A 20,107-nucleotide genomic window follows, 5' to 3' on the forward strand; every position below is an offset into this window, starting at 1 on the left:
GAGGTGCCTTCTCTTGCCTTTCTCACTGAACAGGATGCAGCTGGTGGATGTATTATTGTGTAAAGGAGGTTGGTCATCTGGAAATCAAACAAATCTGGCATCCCCAGAGTGAATAAAATGCAAAAATGCACTGGAGGAAATTCTGGTTGCTGGAATGAAAAAGGTTTAAGTTGCTTGGCCTGAACTCTGTGAAGTGTGGAATGAACTGGGGTAATGAGGGAAGGAAATCCCTCCCACCAAGGAGTGGGATGGTGTACTTTGGAATCAGTCCTTCTTATGGCTCCAGGTGTTAGAGGACATGGACCTTGTTAACAAAGTCCCATATTAAGAGTCAGGTCTCAGGATCAGGATTTCTTGAGCTTATCCTCATCTGTCTGGTGTGGTTTGTGTTAAGAACCAAGCAGAGGGGATGGTGTGCCATCCTGCCAGATTCTGTGGGCACAGTTAGCTCTGGCTGTGCATGCAGTGGCCATAAAGCCACATGACCTAATGCTGAGATCAAAACACCTCAGCAGCCCGTGGCATCAGCCCCATTTCTTCTTCACCTGCTAGAAAATGCCAGAATAAATGCTTTTTTTCTAGTGAATCTGAGAAATGTCACAGTTTTGAGCAATAGGAGATGCCAGGGGTGCTCCTGAGCAGGGGTACTCCAGCCCTTGCTCCCCCAAATCCTTGCTGAACTCCAGGTGGGAGCTAAGGAGGGCATGGTCCCTTGCAAGTGTCAGGTATTTTTGTACAGGGGTCACTACCAAGCAAGCAGCCAGGTGAGATTTGTCTCCCTCTGGATTTATGATCCACAAAAATAGGTAGATTCCTAATTCTCCTTGATTCCAGTAAAGATTAGGCATCTATGTAATTTTGGTGATCTCAGCCGAAGAACCTTCTGCTGGCAGGTTTGGTTGGGAAGGGATGTTAAAGCTCCTCTCATTCCACCCCCTGCCATGGGCAGGGACACCTTCCACCAGCCCAGGGTGCTCCAAGCCCTGTCCAACCTGGCCTTGGACACTTCCAGGGATCCAGGGGCAGCCACAGCTTTTCTGGGCAACCTGTGCCAGAGCCTGCCCACCCTCCCAGGGAGGAATTTCTTCCTAATATTCAATTTAATCTTACTCTCAGTTTGAAATCGCTCCCCCTTGTCCTGTCACCCTTTTAAATGTTCTCTCTTCGTGTTTCTTGTAGCTTCCTTCAGGCACTGGAAGGCCACAGTTTGGTCACCCAAAAGCCTTCTCTTCTCCAGGATGAACAATCCCAGCTGTCTCAGCCTTTCCTCTTAGGAGAGGTGCTCATCCACTCCAGTAATTTTTGTTGTCCTCCTCTGCAGAGGGACATCCAACAGGTCGATGTCCTTCCCGTGCTGAGGACCCCAGAGCAAGAAGTTGCCTTCATGTGTGGAAAGCTGCGTGGTGGGTTTTGTGGGAAGCTTGGAATGCTCCTCAACAGACAGGCTAGGGCCCGTGTTTGGGTGGATGACACAAAAACGAAGCAAAATCCACAGCAAATATTTCAAATTATATAGTTTAGTACAGAACTCCACGTCTCCTGGTGAGACAACTGCTAGAGCTGCTTGCACTGTACTTTTTTTGGCCAGGGAGGGAGGGGAAATGGAATTCCAACACTGTAGATAATGTTTAAGAACTGCAGGGAGCAAGAGATTAGGATGATGTTCTGCTAAACACTAAATTTAAGTTTTATTGAGGAAGCCTGAACTCTGATGTGGTGCTGGAAGGCTGGACAGGGGACTGGAAGGAGAAAATAAACTCCTTCAGCTCTTCCTGGGAGAGCTCTGGCAGAGGACCAGAGCAGCATCTCAGCCAGGTGCCAACACCAGGACATTTCCTACTCCCCCTCTCACACAGCTTTTCCCTGCAGGCTGATGTTTAAACCCAACTGGCGGGAGGGAATTGGCACTGATGGGAACCCTTTGACTGGTCAACTGCCGAAGGGAAAACACAACTGGACCTTGTTCTTTTGTGGCATTTCGGTAAAATGTAAGGACTTAAAAGGAGCCCACGTGTTGTGTGTGTGTGAGGGAGGTGGATAAAGCACTGCCTAGACTTTGGGAATCCACGTTGGAATGCCCTGGAGCTCTGAGCTTCGGAAAACTGCCGCTTCCAGAGAGCTTGACCTGAACATTCTGCTTTGTCATTTGAGAGATTTCTGTGTCAATCTTGTTATCCCAACATAGACCCAGGATGCAGCACATCCACAAGGTCACAGAGCCATTAACTCTGGGCCACCTGAAAGCTGGGATGTGGTATCTAATTTCATTAGTGTCAGATGTTGCAAATCTTGGTTGTTAAGGGGTTTTTCCCCCAGATTTACATATAAACAATTTAGATTTAAATTCAACCAGTGTATTCAAAGATGTTATTTCGGTAAATCAGCTTAATCCTCAGTATGCTCTGTTTAAAAATATAGTTTTTATTAGAGTTGAAGTTGATGTTATTAAAAGATTTAGCCAAGTGATGTCATTCACTGCTTTATCTCAGCTGCCATTATACTATTGAATAATTAAACATTGAAAATTTTTCCCAGAGGGTATTCTGCCTCTGATAATATCCAGATATATTTCATTTTTTCTAGGTTTTAGGATTGTTTGTCTGCAGTTAAATATTTTAACGCAGCAAGCCTCACTAGTTGTGTTTTTTTTTTAATTTTTTTTATTTCTAATGGGCTTTTTTTACTTTCTTTTGACCTTAGTATGTCCTTAATCTTTGCTGTTGAATTGCTTGGAGGCTCGTCTCAGCGAAGAGCCCTCTGTATGTATGATGTCAGCTCCATGCCAGAAGGCTTGTAAGGTGAAGAACACTCACTATATTTTTCTCTGAAAGACTTCCTAAAAAAATGGTCACTTGTGATAAGAAAAAATTTCCAGTTTTGCTGGGGCTTGAATCTTGTTGTTTTAGGACAAATAAGGAAATAAGTGGCAAAACAGGAGCAGTGAGAGAAAAGATTGTAAGGAAGGATTTGAAATTACTCTCAAATGTATTTGTGATTTGCTTAGCAGAAGAGGTTATAAAACACAAAAGATGAAAAGATGCAGCAAGAAGCTGCCAGTGTTGCTATTCGAGATTAAGTTGACTGATCAAATAATGAGAGCTAAAAAGTGTGATGTGATCTGCTTCTGCTTATAAACCTATCCTGGATTAATTAAATCTGCCATTTATTTAAGTACATGTCACGTTGTCATATTAAGGTTTCTATTTACAGGGGTAGTTGGGAAAAATAGAGTAATTTGGTTTAAAATCAAAACCAGGACCATGAGCTGAAAATCAGTAGATTTTATAAATTCCATGTGAAGGCTGCCTGTGGTCCAAGATCCCAGGCATTGTGGAATTTATCATCCCTTAGAGATCAGCTGTATGGGCAGTATCCATCTTCTCCTTAAGCCTTCCAGGAACATTTTTGGACATTTCGTTTTGGTTTAGACGAAGGTTGTGCTTCTTCATGGTTGTCTCCATGGCATCAGTTCTGCTGAGCTTCTACTGAATAACCAAACTGCTCTCCTTTTCACCCTCCAGAAACCAAACCAGTGATGTGAAAACCCGAGGTTGTGCTGAACTGTGTGGAGTTGCCCCACCATGAGCGAGAGCACAAATGACAGCGAGACAGAGTTCTGTGGCTGGAGTTTTGCAGAGCTGGCAAGAGCAGCAACCTGAGTGAGAAACAGAGGTTTTTACAGCATGAGCTGGACACCAGCACAGGTAACACAGCCTGTTTGATGGGCGTGATCCTGGGGCTACTGGGAGAACAAGGGGTATTTGGGACGAAGTGTTCGTGTTGGCAGAGAAACTCAGGGCGTGTAGGATTTCAGTTCCTCTTTGCTGCTCGTTCCCTGGACAGGCTGGCACATTCACTGGCAGAGGTGCAGGCAGGGCAGTGTGTTTGGTGTGGGATTTTGCAGCTGAAGAAGAAACCCACGTGCTGAGGGGAGGAAGGAAAGGCCCTGGCATCTGAGCCGCTGAGTTGCCAGATGATGCTCTGTAAGGTTATTTTCTGTCAAATTCATTCTGCATTCGTCCAGTTTCCACTGATTGCAGTGGTAATGTGCTTTGGTTTTAAATATATCATGTAAGTGGGGTGTGTTTTGGTGGGACGGTGCCTCAAGCCTGGGTAGTTGGACCTTCCCACCTGCTCCAAAATAGCTGGATGTCTAGTGTTGGGAACCTATCCACATTGGATCTGGGAAAGGAGATGGGTCTCCTGCACTCTTAATTATGTGTCCAGTCCTGTGCTGGTGCACTGAGGAATTTCTGTGTGGGACAACACAGTGGGTTATTATTGTGATTTTTGTCTTATGTTCTGAAAGTGTTGAGATGATATTTTCCAAACATAGGGAAATATTGTTGAAATGAATGAATGCAAACAACTATAAAGTTAGTGGAATTTGGACAATGTCTGAAGAGTCATGTAGCTGCAGTACCCTTACATCAGGTCACTAGACACTGAATTTTTCCATGGAAAATTACTACCAGCTGTGGGAAGTAACGTGAGTGAACTGGGGGTGGTCTTAGACTTGCTTGTTTTGTCTTTTATAAGGAGTTTCAATTTTTCAGACTTTAATAGAGTTCATGAACTTTTCAATGTAATCTGTGCTTTCCTGTATATGAACGTTAATTTCAAACCAACTTTTATTACAGATAGAGTGAAATTAAGGGGGTTTAATGCATTCAGCATAAACATAATGCCAAGTGGTTGTTTCCACTTTCTCCTTGTCAAGTAAAAATCTCTGAAGAAAAGCAAAAAGGATTTCTGAAGAGAAGTGGGATCCCAAGTCCTTGTGACCGCATTTAATGAGAAGAGGAACCTACTTTAAAGAATCAGTAAAGAAAATGTTTATATGAACAAAATATATTGCCGCTGCTTAGTTTTAGTGATGTCCTCATTTCATATCTGCTCTCAGAAACTCGTAGAAAACAGCCATTCCTAGAGATAGAAATCTTAAGCACCTCAGTTTTGACCTTTCTCAGAAAATTGGTTTTATGTTTCCTATTTGTATTGCACATTGCTGAGCTTTATAACCCTGAAATGCAGAGCAAAGCACTGTTATCAGTCTGAATAACTGCAGCTGCTCTGGGAAAAAGGAGCACCTCGTGGAGATGAAAAATACGTGACAGCTTTTGACAAGAAGATAGAGCCAAGACAATCAAGGAGTGGCTGCTGATTGATGTGTTAGAGCCATTACAGCACCACGTTTGAACACTGGGCAAGTTTCTGTTGTAAAATCAGCACAGATGCCTCACTGGTGCCACCACAAAAATGCTGCTGAACAGATTAGTAGAAAAATAAATGTGTAGTGTTGTCCATGGCAGGACTCCCACTCTGCTCCCTGCATAGATTGTGACCTTCATCTCATCTCATCTGAGAAAGAATGCAGCAAAATATTGTGGAAAATGCCTTCATATCTCCCAAATACTGAAATCCAGATGTGCTGCTGGAACTGGGTCTAGAACCTTACCCAGCAGGTACCTTAACTCCTGCCTCTCAGCTTTGATCCAAGGCAGGAAGGAGCTATTACAGGACTGTCTGGGATCCCAGAAAATGGTCAGAGACCAGTTCTCTGTTTCCTTAGGAGCTCAGAATGCATCTGCATGTAGCAACCCTCTGGGAGAAATGATGAGGAAATGGAAATTCTTCACCTACTGGTTTTCTTTTAAACTCCAGGAAAAAAAATTTAATGGAGTCATATACTCTAAAGCACCTTTTGTGGTGTTTTGTTTTCCACTCCAGCTGATTCCCAAGACCTCAAATTTGTCCCAGCTGCAAAGAACATATGATATGGTTATTAGCCTGATTGGTAGGCAAAACAAGAAGACTCTGAGACAGATAAATGAACTGCAACTGCTGTTGCAGAGGCCAGTTCAGCACACTTTGTGAGAAATAGATCCACTCATCTTCTGGAGAGAACTGTGATGGGAAAAAAAAAAAATTATACTTTTCTTAAAGTCCCAACCTTCAACCCCAAAAATCCATTTTGAACTGTAATCCTCTCTGAACCCATAAGACATTTTGAAATAATAACATCATTTTTTTTCAGTAGGAAGGCTGAGCATGGAAAAGAATATCTTGGTCCTCTGTCTTCTCATTGCGGTTTGAGGAAAGAAATTCCTTTCTCCCTCCCTCATTACATTACAGTCATTAAAAATCTCCTTCCCCATAGAATTACTGCTTATTACTGCTGTCTCCATAAAACTACGTTGATAGCATACAAAGATAACAAAACAGATTATCTATAGATAATCATTTAGAGAAATTGCTGTCACAGCTAAACCAAGGAAACCAAAGCTCTGGGCAGGTCAAGAGAAGTTCAGACTGAGCATCCCTGCCAGACAGAGCTCTGAGGTCCTGCAAACCCTGCAGGAAACTGTTACTAGCACAGAAAATGCCAAAGCCCCTCAGTCCCTGAGCCTGCTGTACATGGGCCAAACTTCCAGTGTGTTCTCTCCGTTTCCTTTTAAATCAGGTGGGGTTGTTTTTTTTGCACACAGTTTGCCTGCACACATTCCTCACACAACCAGTGCAGGACCTTCAAGGCTGCAATCAACGCTCCTTTGGGTGTGAACTGAAAGAAACTGGTTCTTGCAAATTTAGAGGGAAGGCAGAAAAGAAAATTAGGAGGCCTGAGGAAACCCATAACACGGCATCACTTGCATGTGGTCTCTAGGAACGAGTTTATATGAATGAGTAACTCATGTTACTCAGTGCTATTGCCAGACAGGAGAATCCTTGGGCAGATTGTCCTCCTACTCTGCTGCTTTCTTGTTTTTCAAGTGGCTTTTTGAGGGATGATTCTCCCCCGTGTTTGTATTTAACTGTCATCACTTGCCCACACAATAGATCTTCATTTGGCAGGGAAAACAGTCCTACCTTGAATGGGGTAGATTTTGGGTGAAGGCCAGTTAGAATTACTGCTCCCTGCTCTGTCCCCTTAGAAGGTGAAAATGTCCAGGTTTCAGCTTTTTTTTTTTGCCAGGAGGAAAGTTGTTTCAGGCTTCTGACCTCAGCCTTACCTCCTTCTCTCCACTCAGTAACTGCATTTTCATTCTGGGCTCTTTTCTTTGAGCACCACGAAGATGTTTGTCTCCTAGAAGTAGATCAAGCTTTATTAGTGCTTGGAATTAAGAGTACACCTTTTAATGAACAATTTCATAATGCTCCTCGTTTCCAGGTGGAGAGGGAAATCACAGAATCGTTAAGGTTGGAAAGGACCTCCAAGATCATCATGTACAGCATCCAACCAAACACCTCCCTGTCAACCAAACCTTATTGCAAAGTGCCAAAAGTTGGTTTTTCTGGACACTTTCAGGAATGGGGGCTCCTTATTCTAATCAATACTTTAGCAGGTTGATTTTACTGAAGGAAAAGTGGCTTAACATCAGTACCTTTTCTCCCCAATACACATCTCTTAAAAAGGACAGCAAATTACAGAGCTTTGTGACAGGCTATTTCACAACAGTAGATTTAGAAATCACAGGGCTCATGTGTACCTCAAGTAATTTTTAACTTTGAAAAGAGCTCTTATATATCAAGGGTGTGTTTTTCTGTGGTTCTTAAAGAGAAAAGAAAATGCAGGGGGTTTTTAAACTGTGAATACATCTTAATAAAAGTATGTCATCTGCAATAATTTACTCAAAATATTTTTTACTAATTAATTTCGGAAGTGTTGGGAAATATTTACGTAACAAAACCTTTGTAGTTGTGACTTCTTTAAGAATAAAATCACCCCTTCATGATGTAATAATTAGCAAGAAGTACAAAGTGATCTAATACCCATTCTTCTGTATCAAACTGGCTTTCATTTTTAATCATAAATGCTGCCATTCTTAGGTCTTGAATAATTACAATTTGCATCAAGCTGCCTAGGGGGTGTTCTCAGCCTTGGGAGGAAGAAAACAGGTCACTTCTTTCTTCTGATTTCAAAACAGACCCAAAGTTTTCAACCCGTCATTGGAAAGGTGATGAGAAGCTCATCACATAAATGCACATAAACACACTTCTCCCTGGGTTGTCCCTGGAATTTATCCTTTGCATCCTTCTGTGGCACATATGGCTCTTGACAGCCTTAGGAAATAGGATATTAATGATCTGCATCATTAGCTACACAAGTAATAAATGCTTATTACCCTCAAATGCACACGATTTCGTTACATTCCCTTAAGGTCAGCAGGTGCCTACAGGTTAAAAAGCAGCACAGCTGATTAAAAATCAGCACAGCTGGTCCACAGAACCAGGGGTGGGGCAGCCACAGCTTCTCTGGGCAAACTATGTCAGGGTCTCCCTACCCTCACAGGGAAGAATTCCTTCCCAATATCCATCTCTGCCTGCCCTCTGGCAGTGGGAAGCCATTCCCTCTTATCCTGGCCCTCCAGGCCCTTTTCCCAAGTCCCTCTCCAGCTCCCTTGGAGCCCCTTTTGGCACTGGAAGGGGCTCTGAGGTCTCCCCAGAGCCTTCTCTTCTCCAGGCTGAACAATCTCTTTAACCTTTTAACATAGTGTTGACATCCAGTGAGAAGTAAGTTCTGCACGTGGGAAGCATCAGAGATGCTGTTTGGAAGGTAAGAAATCTCTTGTTTTCCAGCTTTACTATTTTCACGACCAAATTACTCAGCTGAAGTGAGTTTTGTGCCTCTAAGTGGCAGATAAATGAAAAATATTTACCTCACAAACTTTAACCTTTTCAGGTTCTAATGTGGACAAAGAGTGTGTCCAAACCCACCTCCCTTCCATATCTGCTCCAAATTTTATCTGCAAGTATCTGCTCTTCAAAAATTATGTCATTTTGTCACTATTTCTGTTTAAATGCTGCTGAGTACTTTGCTTCAGTGTTTGCAAGGGTTCTGTCCCCTTTGGAAATTGTCCACCAAGTGATGACCAATTGTGGTGATACAGAGAGCTATTGACGTAGAAATGGTGAGAGACAGAAGTGAAAATGAAAAATATGTATTTTATGGTGACTTAATAACGTCTCTGAGTTGAGCATTTTCCTCTTCATGCAGGCATTTTACATTTAAACCTTATACCTCTCGAGAGGTTCCTGAATAATTGGGGATATATTATGTGATGTCTGCCTTTCTTCACTGCCAATTCTGTCCAGAGTTTATTTTACGTGTGTCTCTTAGCTAATATAAACATGAAGTCCCTTGTCTCATGTTACTGTTAGTTTTGTGTGGAAGTTTACACCAGCTGAATTTTGTTCTCCCCCAAAAAGCAAGGCCAAGCAAATCTGGTACTGACAGAGTAAATAAAGCAATGGAAGAGCTTTAATTCCAAAACTGCATCTTGTGCTGCAGAAACGAAGATCATCTCTCCAGGGAAGATTTGTTATTTTCCTTTCTTTGACATATAATGCTTCTTAGCAACTTTGGTGCTGAAACAAATCTGAATTACTTCTAATGTTCTCTTTCTATTAAGCAGAACTCTGCTCCCTCCCCAAATAATCTTGGGCTCTAACTTGATGTCTTTCAGTGCTAGATAAGCTTTCTTTAGCTGCTAAGTTATTCTAGTGACCACATAATGTTTCTTTGACCACAATCTCTCACCTGTCCCAAGGCAAATGGGCTCAAATTTCACATGTTAAAATCAGGTATATCTGGAGTGTGACAGATGGGAGACAGCTGGAAACACCCTACATGTCACAGTAATGCTTTTGCCATGTGTTAATGTTCAGTGATGTTTAGTTGCTTGTTTGCTGCGAGGACAATACACTCCTAATTTGTTTATCATAGCTTGACTGGCAATTTCTGGCATGGATTCTCTTTCTGAGCTTCCCATAAAGCCAAGCCTTGACTGTATTAAAAATTAAGACATATTCAGGTGCTACCAAACCTCTTCATGATGTATATTATTCAGAGAGGGAATGGATTGAGTGATAACATCAGGCTTTGGTGTTGAGAGAGTTATTTTAGCTGTTATCTAATCAATAAACCACTTATAAGCCATCTTTGCTGGAAGAGGCTGACATTATTCAAACAGACATGCTGCCCTGCTATTTTTTTTTAGGAGAATACCCACTGCAGTTTCTAAAGCCATTTTATGTTGTATGCTCTGTGTAAAATAATCAGGTTGTAGAATCAGTATTAATTGCTGAATTTAGGGGCCAGGTGTTGGTAGCTTTTTGATAAAGTCTACTAGACAGCTTTAGTGGGTAAATAGCTGCTTTTGCAGAAATTCTTTTCAGAAAGATGGTAAGAAAAAAAGACCTAATTCTAGCTGAGTCATCACAGCCATCAGCAATGTCTCTAGAAAAGACATGTTACCTTGAATGTGGGAGGTGTGCAGTAATATTGAGTATTTACCACGTCCAGGTGGCATAAATTCTATGGATTTTACAAGATTTATTGGGGGGTGGTGTGTGAGTATCGTGTCTGTGAGCTGCAAGATTCAAAATTCTGGGAAAGATCCCTGTCCAGAACAGAACTGGAAGCTGGACCTGGTGGGGCCCATTTTGGTAGATGTTGAGCACCTTCCAAGTTAAGGCTGCTCTTTTCCTTCTCCATTAGGATGCAGACTTCTAGGAGGTGCATCCTGCTTTCCTTGATGTGTCTGCAGTTCAGGGAACATTGTCCTGGAGTCAAATCTAAAAAAAGATAGTGGGTTTAATTCCTGGCCTACACTGAATATTAATTTTAAGTGAAGGTGTTTTTTTTAAGATGAGTTTTCTTGGGGAATTTATTGCTGCCCTCCTGCTTTGTACCTGGCTGCACCTTCTGATGGGATTGGAATGGAAATTAATTTGCAGCAGAGGAGCACTCAGCAAATAACTGAGCTGGAGGAAGAGCTACTGCCCAGGGTCTGTGTTGTCTGCAGCTGTTGCACAACTGGAGCTTTTCATTCCAGCTGAGCTGCTCATCTGAGTGCTCCATGACATGCCTCAATCAGCACAGGACATGAAGCTTTGGAAAGTTTAGATCAGAGGACACTGCCTGGGCGGCCCAGCAGCACATCTCAGGCTGGAAAAGGGCGGCTGCACTCGGTCAGAGCTCGTTGTCCTGGTTCTTGTGGGCAGATGCTGACTCCTCCAGGGTGCTATAAGAGAGCTGTAGATGGAGAGGTGGATTCTCATCTGGTTTGCATTGTAGCTTTGGGCCAGGAGTTAACCAGCAGAACAGGGATGTCATCCAGCTCTGAGCCTGGTTTGAGGTGCTGTAAATTAACACACCTCATAGAAACATGTGAGGAATTACTGGGAGCTTGTGAGGAGCAACTTGCACCACAGGCTCATGGAGTTAAAATATCACTCAAACCAGTCTTCACACAGACAGGGATGTCGCCCTCCCATGGGAATGGAGAGGTCACTGCCATATTGTGAATTTGGACTTGTTATTCACAGTAGAAACAAATGGATAGATAGAAATTGGTGAATGAACCTTTTGCCCTGCCTTGAAAGCCAAGGTACTGCTTGTGGCTTTGTGGTCTTGTAGTGTTCAAAGGAATGGAGTCTTAGCCTAGCCAAGACCCTCAGTCTTCTCCAGTGACAGTGGGAATTAAGGATAAACTGCACTGAGCAAACTCTGTAGTAACTGAAAGTGGTTGTAGAGTTAAAATATATAAGACTAATTGAGCTCTAACGCAGCCATACAAGCTGCAATTTGGTTACCTTTAAAATTCACATTGCCAGGACATTGCCAGGGCCACTGAAGGCAGCACAGGGGGCTGAACAAGGTCTGGAGGAGGTCAGTGTAAATGGGGAATGCTGTCCACTTGGTCTGAGCTGAGACTGCTCATCTCACTGCACCAAAGGGACGAGCTTCTGACCTGCTTGGACAGGCTGCCACCTGGCTGTCCAGCATCTGCTCTCATTAGGGATTTTAAGGAAAATGGATTTTTCTCCTCTTTTGTCTCCCCTTGCTTACATCAGCCCCTAAAAAAAATATATATATCTATGGATCTTTTGAAGACTTAGCCAGTTTTGGCATTTGTACTTACCCTGACAAAATGCTGGGCTGCGCAGAGCTTCAGAGGAACATTGTTCTGACAGCCCATTGAGTTTTACATTTCCAAACTTTCCTGGTTAATGTAGCATGGGCTGTGGCCTTCTGCCTCCTCCTCTCACTCCCTGTGCTGGCTGCAGGGTCCCTGGAGCTGCTGGCTGCTGGCACACGTGCCCTGGGACCGCTCCCTGCAGCTGGGAGCACCCAGCACGGGAAAGGGCTCGGGTTATTTTTTGTTCTGCAAAACAGAGGAATTCTGATTGTGGCAGAACACGGGGTCAGGGAGGGAAAAGTGGCCTTTGCAGGAGGGGTGGTGCTGAAAAAGAGACAGTGAGAAGGTGGCTGGAGCAGGGCACACCGTGGTGAGCTCCTGGTGCAGACCTTGTTCCAAAGGGAATGGTGTGGTGGTGCCACAATATTCTCTCATTTGCATTTTTATATAATATAAGCTGCTAATGAGGCTACTCCCAGAGCAATAAATTATCTTGGAAAATTCGAAATTGTTTCTTGAAAAAACAGCAATAAATAAAAACAAACCCATCTACCAGTCCCAGTTTCATAATCTTTGAGGAACTGAGTTTTGTAAGATAAAGGAATTCGAAACAGAACACTGAAATACAAAATAAGCATGCCAGGAACCCCTGGGGAAGCCTGTGATTTACCAAGGAGAAGGATGAGTTGAAAACACAACATATTATAAAATATTGAATGTTAAGTAATACAGAGTATGTAAAGAAGTAAGAAAACAAAGTCTCTGAGCATATATGGGCAAATTTTTTGTGCAAATGAGAAGCTTAAATGCAACACGTGCACAGTGTTTCATGCTGACAATTTTATAAGTTTGAATGGTGAAACTGAGCACAATTTCCCTTCTTCAAGAGCATAAGTTAGGAGATTGGTTCCTTGATATTCTCTAAAATTTTTTATAATGCCATTTTCTTCTAAGCTTGCATTTTATTATTTAATTGCAGACATTCAACTCTATGTCTTTTATCCCCCTCAAAACCCCAAACAGTCCCATTAAATAGTGCTTTAGGGTAATAAAGACAGTAAGTAATGACAGTAAGTCCTGTGAGGAGCAGCTGAGGGAGCTGGGGATGTTTAGTCTGGAGAAAAGGAGGCTCAGGGGGGACCTTCTCACTCTCTGCAACTCCCTGACAGGAGAGGGGAGAGCTGGGGGAGGATGGACACTGTCAGGTTCTGCTCCCAAGGGACAAGTGACAGGACCGGAGGACATGAGCACAAGTCATCATGTGTTAATTTGCTGCTAAAGCCATACCCCAGGTGGTTATCCTGCACATTGATAGCAGAAGTGAAACAACTCAGCACAGATAACCGAGTAATTCCCTGATGAGCACAATGCTCTGTGCCTACTGATGACCCCTCAGCGATCCCCCTGCAGACCTCACCCACGAGGAAGTGATAAAAGCGACAACTGAGCTGTGCAAGAACAAATCTTCCTTCTCTGCCTTGTTCCCAGCTTGCACTTTCTTATTTCAGACGGGCTGCTGGACCTGATGCATCACTGGGGGCAGCTGCTGGGAGCTCAGTGCCTTCAGTGGCAAGTGGACTGGAATGAGGGACTCATCTGCTCTGAGTAGCATGTTTGGATTGAGGCAGAGTGGTTTTTAACCCGAATCCAAGTCTAACTTTGTGGGTTTGAAGCAGATCCTGACAGGCAAGTTCAGTCACGATACAGCAGGAGGAATCGGGCTGGGAAAGGTCACCCTCATCCCCCCCCAGTCTGAGGATGGGTCTGGGGAAAGAGCAGCAGTAAAGGTCGTTTGCTGCTTTTTTTTTTTTTTTGTGACAGCTGGTAAAGAGCAGGTTAAAAACCACCCAGCTCTGTCACTTTTAGGCAAAGTTAGTTGCTGGTGTTTCTCTCTAGTGTTTTGATTAATTATTTTGGTCATTCATTCAGTGAAGTATTTGTAGTGCAGCGCAGTGAACTGAAATGACCTAGAAATAATTCCCTAACACAACCTGACGTTCTTGTTTATATTCAGGGAGAGATCTATTTTTTTTTTTTGCTCGTAGGATATCTCCATCAAAACACCCCTCAGTCATTCCAGGGTAGCTGGTTCCGTTCCTGCAGTACCAGACGGCTTTATATCCACAAGACAATATTTAGTGACTTCCTCCTTCCGAGCTGGAGTGTGTTGGGACAGAAATTCCGCCTGTGGGACGCTGCCCAGAGGCACAGCCCTGGCAGCAGTGACTGCAGCTGTTTTTCAGGAATCAGCCCTGGCACACGGGATCCTGAGGCACAGCCAGGCTCTGCTGCAGTGTGCTGATGCCCTGAGCAGGGGCAGAGGGATTGGCTGGAGGTGATTGCTGACTGTGTGTGGGGATGGTTTTCCATCCACGGGGAGCACTGGGATGCAGAGGCAGCTGTTGTGTTTGCATGTGGTGTGGCCAGTAAATGACAGTGCCAGCGGGTTCTGGAAAACCTTTTTCTAGGACTAAAACTAGCCTCTTAGGCTTTTTTTTTTTTTTTCCCCTTTTTTTCTATGTTAAACATTTTTAGACATTCCCAGGTTGCTTTAGAATAATTGTAACAAATAGAAATTGCACGATATAAGGGAATAAGGCAGCTCCTTGTTCCATTCAGTTTTATTCCCCTTCTAGCACCAGTTTGGTGAAGTGTAGAGGAAACTCCAGACTCCACCTAACACGGACGTTTTGGCTATTTTCTACCCACTGTTACTTTGTTTATAATCACCTCTCAGCTACTTATAGCCAAAAAGCACGTCAGGCAGCTATTCCAATCTGACTAAAGCACCATTGCTGGCAAAACATATTAGTTTTTGTCCCTGTGACAGCGCCTGATCCATCCTGTCCTTCTCTTAGGCACTGCTGGACACATTTAGCACCAGCATGTACTTATGACTCACAAATAACTCACAGAATTACTTCAGCCTGTTTGATATTCGAAAATAATAACTGAGTGTTTGCCACTGAGTTTAACGTGAGACCATTTACAAACCTGGGGAAAAAAAAGATCAGCTAAACAGTTGCAAAATCTTTCAGTCACAGATTCACAGACTGGTTTGGGTTGGAAGGGATCTTAAAGCCCATCCAGTGCCACCCCCTGCCATGGGCAGGGACACCTTCCACCAGCCCAGGGTGCTCCAAGCCCCGTCCAACCTGGCCTTGGACACTTCCAGGGATGGGGCAGCCACAGCTTCTCTGGGCAACCTGTGCCAGGGCCTGCCCACCCTCAAATGGAACAATTTCTTCCCAACATCTGAGCTAAATCTGTTCCCTGCCAGTGAGAAGCCACTCCCTGTTTCCTGTCACTCCAGGCTCTTGTAAATATTTTAAGTTTTCCCCCACCGATTCACACATAGTTAAAACAGGGGCAAATCTTGAATGAATGCACTGGTATAGTGTGTGGTCAGAGGGACAGAACAAACCACAGCAGCACAGCTCTAAAAATTAATTGGATTTCTGTGACAACAGAGGAAAATTGCCCATTGTCCATTAATAGTCAGCAGGAAAGAGTGGTGGAATTATTAACTGGTCCTAATGTGCAGAGGCAAGAATGAAAAGTGGCAATATTTACATCAGCTTCTTGAAAAGACTGAGCTCTGTAGAGGGGCTAATATTATGGCTCACTTTACCCCACTGAATTACCTTTTTTGCTCTGTTTGTTTGATTGAACTTCATAGGAAAAAGTGAGAAGTAAGGCAGATTTAGACTGGGGAAAAACTCAGGAAAAATTGTATGTGGGTTAAACCCTCCTTCTCACTCATTCTCCTCAGTTTTATTTTAAACATCCTAAGCAGTGTGAGAAGCTGGGAAAGAAGAATTGGCAGGGGGTTGGGGGGGGGTGGGGTGAGTAAAAAGTCCCTTTAGAATCTAAAGCCTGGTGCCTTCCTTCCTGCTCTGATGAGCAAGAGTGAACCCGGGTGATTGTGGTGCTTTGGCAGAGTCACAAACCCTGGCTGGCAGCTGCTGCAGCTCCCACTCGGCTTTGAGCTGATCCATTCAGGCTCCCGGGAAACAAGGATTTTGGGATGCTGCTTCCTCATCACGTCTGGCTGTAGGTGCTCTCAGGTAGCCGTGCTCTGGCTCACCGGCTTCTCTTCATCGGGGTGAGGTGAATCCATCCCGAAGGGGAAGGGACCGAGACAGGGATGTCCAGATTCTTTAGTGCAGCTCCTTTTTTTGCTGCTCCCCGCTGGGTGCGACGGAGCTGCCAGATGAGGTTATGCCCGTGGAGGGGTGTTGGCAGGCGGGGACTGCTGCCTGCACCACCCTGCCTTTGGGTTACGCCCCCCAAATAACCAGCCAGCAGTGAGAGCTGAGCAATTGTAATAGTTAATTGTAATGCTTTTGTGGCCTGAGCAGAAGAAAACAGAAATAATCGGGCTTAAAACAAACAAACAAACAAAAAAATCCCCCAAACCCCAAAGCAAGACAGTGTTATTTTAGAATAAAAGCACATGTAGCTGAACTAATACTCCTGACGAGCAAGGACATAGATTTCTCTCAGGGCATCCTGCAGTCCTGTAGGGGAGAAGTGACCTTATTTGCATTTTTCTTGTTGAGTTGCTGTTGGGATTTCTGCGGCGTGGCAAGAGAAAATTCCTCCGGGAGGACATGGAAATATCACAGCACTAACGCAATATCCTTCAAGTAGGTTCCTGCTCCTCAGCCCCCCGTTGCCCCCTGCCCACCCATCACTAACCAGGTCTCCCTGCTCTCAGCTGCAACCCTCACCCTTTCCCTTTCAGCAGGCCACGGCCATAGTGCTCGGGGACTAATCATGAAACACAGCTCACATTTCCCCCCCTACTCCAAAAGCATGGAAGTTGCTCCTTTCCCCCATTTCCAGAACAATCTTTGGTCTCCCCACCTTCCCCAGCCTGCTTTAGAGCTCTGCCCTGGCCGTGTACTCCAGCACCCAAGTGCTCCTTTCTAAGGTCAGCAGTTTGAAGTTGAAGTCTATGATTTTAGACGCCTCTCTCGGGAGCGTTTTCAATTCTAATCAGGCTCTCTAAATTGCTTAGACTCTTCCCCAGCATGTAGCCCTGCTCCAATTTTGCAGTTAGATAATTAAATTCCAAGCCCAGGAACGGCCAGTCCCTCCACAGTGTTGCACGGGCACAGCTCCACATCTTCTCACCCTGCCAGGGCAGCTGACACAGGGACCCAGGGTGGTTTTTTTTATTTTTTTTTTATTTTTTTTGTAGCAGTGGGTCATCTGTCTGGGGAGTATCCAGGTGCTGTTTCATCAGCCTGGGATGGCTCCAAGATCAGGGACATCAGGTGCTGCAGTTCACACCCCAAAGCATCCTCACAGGTGCACTTGAGGAGTGGCCATTTCAAAATCCAGGGTTTTACCCCTGCTATGCCATCTTCCCACGGGAGAATTAAAGCAGCAGGATGTCAGGAAGGGCTATTAACTGTCACCTTTGAAGCTCCCTGTATAATGTATGCACATACTAATCACAGCACAGAAATAGCATGGATTAATTATATACATTACAAGTGGGATACAGCATTTGGATATTTCAAGGGTATTTATATATATATATATATATATGTGACACATTTGGAACTTGATTCACAGAAAATTAACACACTTTGGGACTGTGTAATGAAAGACTGCAAATTCTGAGTTTAATGTATAATATAACCTTTATTCTTTTTCCTCTAAACTCTTGGAAACTTACATAACAATCGTGCTTTAATTATGACACCGTTTATAGACATTTAAAATGCATCTTAATTTATAAATATTTTACATTTGGTCCATAGAACAGGTTGCAGTTTACTAAATAATACTGTACTCTTTTAAACAGGCTCTGTATATATTTTTGAATATGTATATATTACATATATATTTTTATATAGAGATAGATTTGCCTGGTGTTGGATATTTCCTTATTGCAAAAAGCATATATGATCATACAATAATCTTTTTTTTTTCAGGGCAAGTACTACAAAAAAGATACAGCTATTCACAGTTTACACACAGTAGTTCTACAACACTAGTTTGTGCTATGTGATACGTTTGTACAGCTTTTTGCTAAAGAGCAGGTCTGTCAAACATCTGTCATAATTGTTTACAATCAAACATTAAATACTGCATTTTTCTTAGAACAACATGGGACTTGATTACATTAAACAATAAAGTTGGAATTTTAATCCTTAGTCTAATGAAATTCACAATTATGATGTGCATGTATCATGTGTAATGTTTGTGTAGAATGTACAGGTTCCTCTAAACCCCAAAGACTTACAGGATGTTTGCATCTCAGCTATGGCCTTTTAGGATGTAGCTTAGATCTCGTGGTATTTTACAGTTGATCTATGAAACAGTTTAGAACCTACTGAACATACTCCGAAATTTTATGATGTAGTTCGAAATACATGTGTATTATATATATATATTATTTCTACATAATGTGCTTGACATTCTGAGAATAATACTTTATTGCAAGAACATGTTTGTCACCTTCAGACGAAAACAACAGAGAAACCCAACATTCACAGGTAACATGTTTTTTCACGTAGTAGTTCTACATAAATTGTGCTATCTAACATTTGTACGGTGCACAAAAAAGTTGCTGAGAAGCCTGTTTCATTGCACAGTTCTGTCACAGTCGTTTACAATCAAACAATCAGCTACTTGCGCTCTCCATAATCCTCCGTGTCTCGTCATTATAGCTGCCAAACGAGAAATGCCATCTCGGGGCTAGCGCTGCATTTCCCCACACAGGGAAAACTTTCCAGGGGCTGGCCGGGCTTTCCTGGCTGTGTGGCAAATGCAGACGGGGCCCAGAGCGAGGTGGCATCGTATTGAAATAGCTGTGCCTCGTGCCTTCGTCACCACCAGTCAGGTGGAAATCAAAATATCAACCGGGCCCCGAAGTGCTAACCATCCGTATTCTGTATTTTGCTCGTTGGGAACCGTTAAAGTCCTTTAACAGATTGAGAAAGAACAGCTGGGAATTGAATCTTAAATTAGAGCTTACTTCCATCTTTGAGCCATTGTTTTGGTTTCTTTTTGGTGACAATGCAATAATAGTAGGATAATAACAGCATAATAATAGCTCAAGCACTCTGAGCTTCGATTGCAAATGCTTTGTATTTTACTCCTGGGAATCTTTAGGAGCTCTTGGATATCACTCTGCTAAAAAAGTTAAAATTCATATTTATGCCTCTAACATCTGCAATTCATGTGTGGATTCACAAAGATACACCTTCTTTATGTAAGAAACAGCATACGTGTTTTCAAAGAAATTTATGACCTTATTTGAAAGTCACCTGAAAGGCAGAGTACAGCCAGTGAGCAGCCTGGGCTGCACTGCCACAGACGGCTCAATTTGCACTAGGAATGTTTTTAAAGGCTGTGGCTGCTGTTTAATTGAAGGAAGTCTCTTCCCCCTCAAATGGCCTCAGCTGGAACGAATTTTAAGGGCAAGACTTTTTTTTCACTGGAAATCACTTGTTTACAAAAATGCTTCGTACTTTTGTACAAAACAACCCAAACTTTAATTTTACTCCTGCAAAGTCAGAAATAACAGTCTTGGGATTCAGCGGTAAGAAACAGTGATAAACTACTAAAAATCAGCAGCACAAAACTTCAAATAGTCGTGCTAAAAGGTAGATTAAAAAGGTCTTGGCACATCAATTTACAAATTCCAAGGTATGCAACTATTATTGTGAAAGGATAAAAACATTAACAGTCTGTGGATTGCCAGAGAACACAACAACACTGTCAACATCTGAGCTCGCATGATGGCTGGATCATACCCATGGCGATTCCCTTAGAGTGGAGATGACCTTGTTGCTTTTTTCTCCTTTTTTTTCTTTTTAAATTATTTATTTTATTTTTTTTTTAATTTTTTAATTTTTTTTTTTTTTTTTGCCACTAGAGGTAGGTAATTATATTCTCAGACATAATTTTGTGGTCATATTCAACCATATTTTTTGTTTTTCTGGAGTAGGAGTGGTACTTTTACAATACAGAAGTTTAGATGTAGGCTTCTTTGTTAGCAGAGTTGCTCTGTTGGGCCTGGTCTGGCCCATTTTCAGGGTGAGTGATGTCTTCACTTGGCTGAATCATCACTTGGATGCGCTGTTTAAAGGACAACAATAAATGTGAGGCAGCCAAAAAAACTGTTTCTAAGCTTGCTCTATTTTTTTTTTTCTGTAATTATTTTA

General features: G+C 42.9%; 1 protein-coding gene across 2 annotated transcripts in view; it reads right to left on the reverse strand.

Moving 5' to 3' along the window:
• Window positions 1-17,552: 17,552 nt before the first annotated feature.
• Window positions 17,553-20,107, reverse strand: part of SLC6A1 (solute carrier family 6 member 1) — a 64,106-nt gene continuing 61,551 nt past the window's right edge. For both annotated transcript variants that reach the window (XM_027905912.1, XM_027905910.1), the window contains one exon: window positions 17,553-20,021. In XM_027905912.1, the coding sequence (XP_027761713.1) occupies window positions 19,917-20,021 (105 nt within the window). In that variant the 3' untranslated portion in view covers window positions 17,553-19,916. The remainder of the gene's footprint in view (window positions 20,022-20,107) is intronic.

The sequence above is a fragment of the Empidonax traillii genome, unplaced genomic scaffold (genome assembly GCF_003031625.1).
Source record: "Empidonax traillii isolate 1590-97213 ecotype Southwest subspecies unplaced genomic scaffold, ASM303162v1 scaffold1221:size261454, whole genome shotgun sequence".
In the NCBI taxonomy this organism is placed as follows: Eukaryota; Metazoa; Chordata; class Aves; order Passeriformes; family Tyrannidae; genus Empidonax; species Empidonax traillii.